Genomic DNA, 9,999 nt, shown 5'->3' with positions numbered 1-9,999 from the left:
AAACAGATTCCCCCAAAGAGAGAGGAAGATAAAATGAATTTAAATTCCAAAGGGGTTCCAGTGCCGGTTTCCTAGTCCCCGAGTCAGCAATGTGTTTGTGAAAATTCAGCCTTTTTGTCTCCCAGTAAAAAGGAGCTAAATCTACATCGGTGGCCCAGTCTCGGATTGCTATTCTTTGCATTTTCTATTCGAGTGAATGAGAGTGAATGAAGTGGCCGGGACCCTTCATTTGATCTACTCAATTGCATAAAGTGACAGAATTCTAATATATTTGTTTAATGCTCTTCAATGGGCTTTCACTTTTTTTTGCTTGCAAATGAAGCATCCGTGGGCAAAGTTTCATCCCCCTTTAACACTGGGACATATTTCATAACTGAGGCCGTGGTTTGCAGTAATCTTGAGAGGAGTTTTAGACTCAAAAAGTGGAAAATAAAGAAACAGATGTGAAGTTATTGTAAATTCCTAGAGTGGGCTCTGGGGCTATTGTGCCTCCACGGCGGGCGGTCCAGGGGCTGCGCCTTTCATGCTGTAATTGAAACATATTAATTAGATAATTTGTTGTTAGTTTAAACGAAACAAATGCATCCCCTTTGAGGCTTCACAGCCGGTGGGTTGGGTGGTTTTTGTTTTGTTTTTGTTTGGGTGTCTCTGTGCATATGTGGCTTTTAGGAGAAAAAAATTAATTGACATTTATATTAAGAATTTAAGAATAGATCCTGATCTTTTCTGTTTCTTAGCTGAATACCTTTTACAAAGGGAATTTTCATTTGTAAAAGTATAAACCCGCTCCTCACCCCTACACTCTGCAACCCCCCAGTTCCCCCAGTCTTGCATAAACGAATGTAAATCTTACTCTCTGCAGCACCGGCTTGGACTCTTCCTCCCTCCTACTTCCCACCTCATCCTTCTTGAGCACCTGGCCATATTTATGCTTGCAAGGCCCTCAATGTTCTCATCTCTTTAAAGGAATTAAACTCACTGCTATAGTATTTAGGCCATTTTGATGATCATTTACTAGCACCACTCCTCAGGCTTTTCAAAACCCCCAAATCAGATAATAGAAACAGTGAGAATTTCTGCAGCTTCTCTCTTGAGAAAGTGCATGAAATTCATTCATTGTGTCAGCGCTTCCTCAAATCACAGAGAATCCTGTTTAAAAACTCAGTCAAATGCAGAATCATGTAAAAAACCAAAAGTAATAGAATAGCCAAGTTTCCAAATAAAAAACCCGAAATCTAAGAAATCAATACTACTTGAATTTACAAAATAGAAAAGAATATCACTTATCTCAGTTCTCAGGACAAATACCACACAGACACCTTCCCACTCCATGGTGTTGTCTCTTCCAGTTTTATTTTAAAGCTGTGTGTATTGACTTTGGACTTGAGCCAGGTGAAAAGATTTAACATGACAAAGAGAGCCATTGAAGGTATCATAGTTATAAACTTCCTTATTTGTGGGGCACTTCAGCTAAACAGGGCATAAGTCTCAAAGCTGGGGGGTGAGGCGGGGATGGAGTGGGGTGGAGGCATGTGTGTTTGGACTGCCTTTGGATTTCTGATCAAGGTCAAAATATCATCAATGGATTTTTTTTTTTACTTTACTCATTCAACTTTGTCTGAGAAAAGATGCCTGCATTTGTGAAAGGAGGGCTCACAATGCCCAAGTTATTTCATTCTTTGCAATACACCATGACTAACTTACCAGCTGAAAAGAGCATTTTCAAATACTGAGTTGAAATCTCTCCTTTGCTAAAAATCAGAAATAGGATCTGTATCTTATTTACCTCTAGGTATTAAATGTGCAGATGTACACATCACTCATCTCTGAATTCTAGTGCCTATTATAAGAGGAACATTTATTTAAGCTGATGATTTATAAAATGTTTGAGGCCCGTGTTAGCCCTTTATACTTCTTTCATCCCCAGCTTGAATTCAGTGTTACCAAATTCGATGAGATTAGCATATTCCAGAGATGGCCTTAATTTTCTTTTGCAGGAAACTGTGAAAACATATTTATTTTTTTTAAAAAAATGTATATGATTTCTTGTTGAGAACAAAGTTTTAAGAGTGTCCTAGCCCAGGGTGGTTAAGTTTTCCAGGCTTTCTTTAGCTGATCTTGTTGATATAATTGTGAATTGGGCTTGATGAATGAGTTTTGTTGTCCCCTGTCTGACGAGCTTTAGTAGCTTCATGCATTTTAATCAGTCCAATGATTCATTTATTTTTCACTTTTTTTTTTTTTTTTGGCTGTGTGTGGGATCCTTCTTTTTAAAAAATGGTCAGAACAGGATTAATTACCCTTTGCATTAATCCTAAGTTGTTTTTCAGGTAGTCCTCTAAATATATAATGGTTGCAGGTGCTAAGGATCCTCCTATGAAATACAGTGATTGTGGTTTCTATGTGGCTCCCTCTGTGTTGCACAAGGGTCTCTTGTTTAATCATTTTACACAGTAAAGTGTTAATCACCATTTAAGTTACTCTTTGCCTTGTAACTTCATTAGGTGAATACACATCTCATTCTGGAAATATTGTGACCCTTTCAATAAAGTGTCAGTTAGCCTTGCGCCATAAATTCTTGGCAAATTTTAATTCTCTGCAAAAATATGAAGAAAAGCAAGTACTTAAAGTCAGGCATTTGGAGTAACTTCATTCATATCTTTAAAATAAGTGCATCAAGCATTATCTTCTCAGAGGAAGGAGTGAAAGAAATCTGTTCAGTTCAAAGTGAACAGGTATCTGGACATGAAGGTGAACCTTTAGGTAATTTCTATTTAAAAAATTTTAACAACCGCAATAATTTAAAGGAGCAAGGAACTGAATACTCACACTAAATAAGATGCATCAGAATATAAGCATTGAGTAAGCAAGTCTGTTTTTACTTTTTAAGTCTCCATATTTTCTACCTGATTTCTACATAAGCCTTATATTTATAAGTGCTATATTTCATAAAATGTACATTTTAATAAAGACAAAAATACATATAAAATACTTATTGTTTCAAAAACAGGTTTTCTTTCACCACTGCACCTGTGCACCTGATCTTTAATAGAAATAGTCTGTTTCCTTTTTCCCTATACACAAATACCTTCAAAATTCTATCTGAATAATTTCTCCCACAATCTCCAAGTGCATAAGAGGAGGTTTGACTGTTTTCACAATATGATATGAAAAAGGCAAATTACTCAGTGTATTGCAGAAAGCATGTTTAGGGAAGCATTACATCCATCTTTTGCAAAATTATTTGTAGCAACTCTTCAAAAACACACAAAACTAAAATTTGAATTTACATATTTTAATGAGAAAATATTATTTGGACTAGGTCATAATTTAATGTAGACACCCTTTTTTTTTTAAATCCTTTGTTTTAAAACAGGCATGCTGGGAACAAGAACATCAATATTTAAAATGCCATGCTAATTCTGTACAGGGAGGGAAAATGAAAGGTAAAAATTTTACAGCTCTGATGACACTACAACTTTTTTTTTTTTTTTAACTTAAGCAGGTCACACCAGAACAACAGTTCGTTTTCCAGCCAATTATCTAAGATTCTAAAGGAATACAGCAAACAAAAGTGCATTTTACACAGTGTATAATCATTCCTATTCACAAGTATTTACATCTCTTTGCAGCCCCTTAGCTTCTTGGAAAAGTTCTGGTAGCAAACAGAAAGACTTGTCCGTGGGAGAGCTATCCGGTGACATCCCTTCATGTTACCAGTCAGCTTATCTAAGTTCTTCCCGGGTTGCCCTTGATGCTTTCTTGGTTTGGGCTTATTTCATTTTCTTTCCTTCTTTTTTTTTTTTTTTTTCCAACAATAAAATAAATAGCTAAAAAGGTCTCTAAGTCATCGGAAAGTTAACATCCCAATTAACTTTCCCATCCCCACTTCCCTCCCTTTCTAAACCTGGCCAGAAATGAAGAGTCAACATTCACATTACAACAGGTACTTATAATGTGGGCTTTGCCCGTTTGTCCGCCTAGCAAGACAGATTCAAGTTCACTGTTTACATATTACTGGGCGCTTTGTAAACAATACAAGGTTACTTTTAGTTTTGTTTTGCTGTGTGAGGACGAGCGTCGCTTTCTCAGCTTGGCAGCCTCTTTCCTAACTCCCAGCGCCTGGAGCCTCTGGAAGGAAACAAAACCCCAAACAACAACAAAATCTCCGCAGAAGCCCAGGAGGCAGGGCCGCAACCCCGGGAAGCTGTGGTCCGCCCAGCCCCTGCCGGATGGGCGGAGGCGAGTGGGGTAGGAAGATTAGTGGCTCCTTTTTGCTGCAGATTTCCAAGACGTAAAGAGATCCGGCCCTCCCCTGCGCTGTTGCAGCCCTCGCGGGGAGGGGGTGTGGGGGGGATCTGTTCCTGGAAACATCTGAGGCAGTTTCTCTAGTCTTGAAACTGCGCAGAGTTCGGGGCTCCGCCGATCTGGGCGGAGGGAAGACGCGCTTTTCTCGGCGAAGAGGGGGTGACAGGGTTTCCCCCGCCGGTCAAATAGGAGGGGGTTTCGGGGCCTCAGGGAGGGGATGGTTCGGCTCAGGTGACCCCGGCCTTCCTTGACGTGGGGGCGAGGACAACTCCCACGCGCCTCTCGGCCCATCTGCAAGTTTGTGTTTGGTCTCCTGGGTCCAAAACAAAGTTCTCTTGGGGCAAGGCGGGTTGGCCGAAGGTGAAATGAACAAGTTAGGGTGGCGGTCCCAGGTTGGGGCCGGCAGGACTGGGAGCCAGGGAAGGCGAGTGAGGTGGTGGGGAGGAGAACGAGAGGGGGCGTGGGCTCCTGCGGGTCAGTGCACCGCCACCGAGTGCAAGGCGGAGGCCGGGCTGGTGAGCGTTTCGCTGGGGGTGGCGGGGCTGCTTTGGCTGGTGGCTGTTTGCGAGGACGTGGGGCTGAGCGAGGGCGGCGAGTTCGAGAGCAAGGTGGGGATGGGCGCTGGCAGCGCAGGCAGCGCGGGCACGGCGGCCGGCGTGGGCTTAATGGGCACGGGGATGGCGGGCAGCGTTTGGCCCGCCGCGTGGCACAGCGGCTTCAACGGCACGCCGTAGGCGCTGTAGTCGCCACTCGCCATGGAGATGGGGGTGGCCGAGTCGATCATGCCGGCGGAGCCATACACGTGTGGCCAGCCGGTGCCCAGCGAGCTGCCCATGGTAGTCAACTGGTTGGGGAGCGGGTAGGCAGCGGGCACCGGCTGCATGGCGGAGAAGGCCAGCCCCCCAGGCATCTTGTATTCCCGCGCGATGATGTTCTCGATGGCGAAGGGGTGCTTGAAGCCCGAGGGCTGCGCCACGCCGCCCAAGTTGTAGGCGGCGGCGGGCATCTGTGGCAGGTGCGTGCCCGAGGCCGCCAGCGCGCTGAGCCGCAGCTTGGCCTGCTGCTGCAGGTACTGCGCCGCGTCGGCTGGCTTGCTGGGCGCCAGGTGGTCGGACTTAAGCACCTTGAAGCGCTTGCGGCGCCGCAGGAAGCTGCCGTTCTCGAACATGTCCCCGCAGCTTGGGTGCAGCGCCCAGAAGCTGCCCTTGCCTGGCTGGTCCGGCCGCCGCGGGATCTTGATGAAGCAGTCGTTGAAGGAGAGGTTGTGGCGCAGACTGTTCTGCCAGCGCTGCGTGTTCTCCCTGTAGTAGGGGAAGCGGTCCATGATGAACTTGTAGATCTCGCTCAGCGGCAGCATCTTCTCGGGAGAGCTCTGGATGGCCATAGCGGTCAGCGAGATGTACGAGTAGGGCGGCTTCTGGTCGCTGTACGTGTTGCGGCCGGGCCGAGGCATCTTCTTCCTCGCCCTCTTCTTGCTCTGGGTCCGCGCGGGCCGGCGGACTGCTCGGATCTGGGAAGGGGGAGGGGGGTAATAGGGAAAGGTAGCATGGATGCACAGAGACACCGGCGGGGTCAGCCAGACCGAGTAACAGACTTCGGGGCTCGGGGGTGGGGCCTGCGGCGCTCGATCAGCCAGCGCCCGGACTCTTTCGCCAGCAACTTTGCGGGCTTAGTGGGCGCGGGAGGGGAAGCCGGCGAACGGCGCGAGGATAGCCGGGAAGTAAGTCGGTACTGGGGCCAGAACAGGGGGCAGGGACGGAACAGAGAGCTGCTCACCTTAAAGTTGCTTCAAGTTGCGCGTCCGCATCCGGGAGGGCGCCGCTGCGCGCCGCTTCTCTCTCGGCGCGCACTCGACGCGCACTCCGCGCGCAGCGTCCGGGTCCGGTTGGACTCGGCGCGAACCTGGGCTCTTGAGCTCAGCCCCGCAGCGTCCCGTGCCGCCCGGTCCGCGACGCTCCTGGAGCGTCCTGCGGGCGGCCGAGCTCGGCTGCGGAGTCCCGGCGCGGATGGTGGCAGCGACGTGTTAGGGCTCCGGAGGGCGCTGCTGTGGGCTCCGCGTCTCCGCTGAGCTAGGTGGCTGCCTCCATGTCCTCCCTCGAACCATCTGATAGTTTTAAGCGGTGACAGGAGCAGAAAAGACCCCTGTAGCGGCGCTTCATTAATGTGCCACTTCTTAGCTATCATATGACAATCGCCTTGGGAGGAGGAGGAAGAGGAGGGGGAGCGGGGGCTGCAGAGGGAGGGGACTGAGCGAGAAGGGAGAGCCCGGCCAGCTCTGGTTTCTTTCACACCTATTTACATGGACACCTTGGCCAATAGGAATCACTTCCAGCTCAAGACTGGGCGAGGGGGAAGAGCCTCGGCCACTGGGCAGGCAGCTGGACGCGCCGGCCGGTGTGCGCCGTGTGAAGGTATGAGGAAGCGGCCGCCGCGGAGGAGGGAGCCAGGCGACCACTCACGTTCACAGATGGAGCAGCCGCGCAGATGATGTTTGACATGGAAATTGCTTGGCTGGGGTATTCTGTTTCCTCTGCGTTGTATCCGGTTTGTATCGTTAGGTACCTTTAGGCACGGCTTTCCCCTGAAGCCGACCCTTTTCCTGGGCTTAGCACTACCCGGGGTTGGTTGCATGGGTTATAATAATGAAAACACACCCTTGCCCCCCAGTCCCCGGAGAGTTAGGTTGAAATTTGACTTGACTTTCCTATGCAGCTGCTTCAGCTTTGTATAGTTAGTGTGTAGCTTTGAAAAAGTGATGGGGTTTACAAATACTTTCAAAATGTGATTGGACATCCCCATGTAAGAACCCATTTTGAATGTAACTGTATTGACCAAATTTTTTAAAATTAAAATAGTGTATCTGGGCGAAGAGTCCAGGTATTTGCTTTAAAAGTCCTCCGGGAATTTGGTTGGACACAGGATGGAGGCTCAGGGGCTGTTGGGGCAAATGTTGTGCGGACCTGGGGAGGGCCTGAGTTTGTTTGACACAGTTTATCACCAGGTAAGCCTCAGGGGCTCTCGCTTTTCCCAGGTGGTTTGAAACTTTAGGACTCAGGCACATCCTGGAAGTTTTCATTTTACACCCGGAACTCCCCTTCCCAGCCCTCCCACCCCCCCAACCTCCCACCCCCCACCCCCCAACTGCCGCTTTTTTTGGTATGGAGAACTTATTTAGGATTTAGAGTGTAGCAAAAGCCGCCTGCGATCCCACTAAGACAGCAGTATCTTCTACAACTTGGGGAAAGAACCATAGAGTTTTCCTTCTTGGGGAGGGGGGAATGTGCCTGGGGTCACTCCGCCTGGTGCGAGCAGCAGGCTCCCTTTGGTTCGGATTCGCCTTGGAAGGGTTAAATGAATCATTATTATTATTATCATTATCCTCATCGTCGTCGCTGCCGTCGTCATCATCATCATCATCAAATTGCTATGAAATAAATAGTGAGTCGACCCCGCCTGCATGCACGCACTCTATAAGTACACACCAGGAGTTCCCACGGGTTTCTGCACATTCTCCGACCTTTAAGGTTTTTAAAAGACATTCATTTTACTGCGTTGTTAAAAACTCAATACTTACAGCCCACACAGAATCATCTTCAAAGTCCAGAAATGGGAGAACTTTTTTTTTTCCCTAGACGTGGTGATCGTAGAGAATTCTGGGTGTTAAGTTTCAACACTTTAAGTGATATTAGAGCATTATTAGTGGAGCTGTTTGGGGTTAGCATAAAAAAGATCTTTCAGCGCGCGAATGCACACACACACAAACACACACACACACACAACTTCATTAACTACAGCTTCGGAGGCGGTCAATAACTCACCAAAACGTAACTTAAACACGATGAATTTAGGAGATTAAACAATTTCATTAATATTGAAATGGCTCTGGCTCTGGGCTGCCTCGCTTGAGATGCAAGCGCACGTTTTTCAATATTAACAGAAGTGCTTGAAGAAAAGAATAATGTCACCTTCTTAATTCGGAAAAAATAACCGGGAGGAGGAGATGGGTGCGAGGGGCTGGGGGAGGGATGTTGACCTGTCTCTGGGGGTATGGCTCGAGAAGGGCAGATAAATGTATTGCCCTTCTCAGCAGATAAACCACTTGGACTCGGGTGGAACCTCTGCCAAGCTTTGGCCGGAGGCAGCCGTACTCATCCCAGCTACTCGCGCTTCAGGTCATAACGAGGTGCGGCGTTTGGGAGGTTACTTTGTGCGGCCAGATTCGGATCGAAGGTCCTGGGGAGGAAGGAGCTGGGGAGTCCAAAGAGCTGGGGAGCCTGGGGGATCCGTGATGAGGAATAGTGGGCAAGGCTTGTGTTTCCCAGAATGGAAAGGTCGCTGGTCCACAGCTTTCCTGCTCCCGAGTACAGCTGGCCTCGGTACAAAACAGTTACTGTGGGCAAGGCAGGAGCGCTCCTGCTGTGGAAGGGTACCAGCAGAGACTCCCCCAGGAATTTTTAGGATCCTCTTAGTAAATATGTGCATCCGTTCATACTGATACGTAGACCGATAAAATATCGTGGGCGGCTGGAATTGGGATGTAGATAGGAGTGAAAGCTCTGCTCCGTTCCCCCAGTGACAGCCAGGAAGATTCTTTTCTAACCGGCATAGGTGCGTGTTGAGGGTGGGGAATAAGGAGAGAGAAGTGTTTTCTTATTTTAACAATTGGCATTTTGTTGCCCTGCAAAGAGGCCATTGTATGCCTGTCGAAATCATTGCTCAGAGTAAACAGGAGATTAACTAAATTCTAAGAGTAAAAACGTTCGGGTTTAAAAAAAAAAGTCTGAAGTTGGAATAAATCTTTGTCTATCTCCCCGGGAAGTTGTCACCCCCAAGTTTGGAACATGCGAGGATACAAGTAGGAATTTGTGTCTGATGAATCTTTAAAGTTTGGCTAGTGTGGAGATAGGAGTTTGACGCACATTGCACACGACCAGGGTTACTTAAGTAAACCGAACCCAATAGCACAAGTTTGCCTTGGATGAGGAGAGAAGTTGTGAGAAACACATTTAAAACTTGGGCTTTGCTACAAAGTTTTATCTTGGTTCTGCTGGAGGTCTACAAAGCCCAGGGCGGGGAGGGAGGATTTGCATGTTATTGACAGCGTTTTAAGACTGGTATTACGAAAAGGAGGAGGGAAGGAGCACTTTCCAGAAATCTTGAAAAGTGCATCAGAGTCTATTGTGCAGAACCCAAAGCAAACACGGGGTGGGGGTGGGGGGGGAGGCACATCCGACCCGGTGGCTTAGGGAGTTGTTGGGAAAACTGTATAAAATACACATAAGTCAATTATACCCATGTGCAAACCAAATGGAAATCTCTTTGGTGCAATAGCCATTCATCGCCTCCGCAGAGCCCACCACCGACCACCTTTCTGCTTGGAGAGTTCGCAATAGCCTCTTTTCCCACAAGCTGGACCACACACGGCTACAGATTTCGTAATAATTTATGCTAATTTCCCTCCATAAATCCACAATTCGCTTCAGTGGCACCCGGGTTGCTGAGGGAGTAAAAAGGAGACAGAGGGGTGACAAATACAATATTGATTTTGATTCCTTCTGTTGTCAAGCAGGTGTGTGTGTGCGTGAAGGGTGGAGCTGGGGCTTTGGGGGCGGGGGCTCCAGGAGAGGAAATCTGTCCCTAGTCTCTGCCAGCCCCTCCATGCACACTCCAGAAAATAACGCGCCCTGGTTT

At 47.8% G+C, this 9,999-nt stretch overlaps 2 protein-coding genes across 2 annotated transcripts; one reads left to right on the top strand and one right to left on the bottom strand.

Moving 5' to 3' along the window:
- Nucleotides 1–3,274: 3,274 nt before the first annotated feature.
- Nucleotides 3,275–5,761, bottom strand: FOXB1 (forkhead box B1). The gene has a single exon (XM_529689.6). The coding sequence runs from the start codon at nt 5,759–5,761 to the stop codon at nt 4,784–4,786; it is 978 nt and encodes a 325-aa protein (XP_529689.2). The 3' UTR covers nt 3,275–4,783.
- Nucleotides 5,028–7,172, top strand: LOC104002326 (hypothetical protein). The gene has a single exon (NM_001302527.1). The coding sequence runs from the start codon at nt 5,855–5,857 to the stop codon at nt 6,374–6,376; it is 522 nt and encodes a 173-aa protein (NP_001289456.1). The 5' UTR covers nt 5,028–5,854; the 3' UTR covers nt 6,377–7,172.
- Nucleotides 7,173–9,999: the final 2,827 nt, after the last annotated feature.

This window comes from Pan troglodytes, chromosome 16, assembly GCF_028858775.2.
Source record: "Pan troglodytes isolate AG18354 chromosome 16, NHGRI_mPanTro3-v2.0_pri, whole genome shotgun sequence".
Classification (NCBI taxonomy): domain Eukaryota; kingdom Metazoa; phylum Chordata; class Mammalia; order Primates; family Hominidae; genus Pan; species Pan troglodytes.
Note: the sequence above shows the minus strand (reverse complement) of the source record. Positions and strands in the feature narration are given on the sequence as shown.

Coding starts and splice junctions, on each gene's coding strand:
- FOXB1 (XM_529689.6), bottom strand. CDS start 5,761: ATGCCTCGGCCCGGCCGCAACACGTACAGCGACCAGAAGCCGCCCTAC.
- LOC104002326 (NM_001302527.1), top strand. CDS start 5,855: ATGGATGCACAGAGACACCGGCGGGGTCAGCCAGACCGAGTAACAGAC.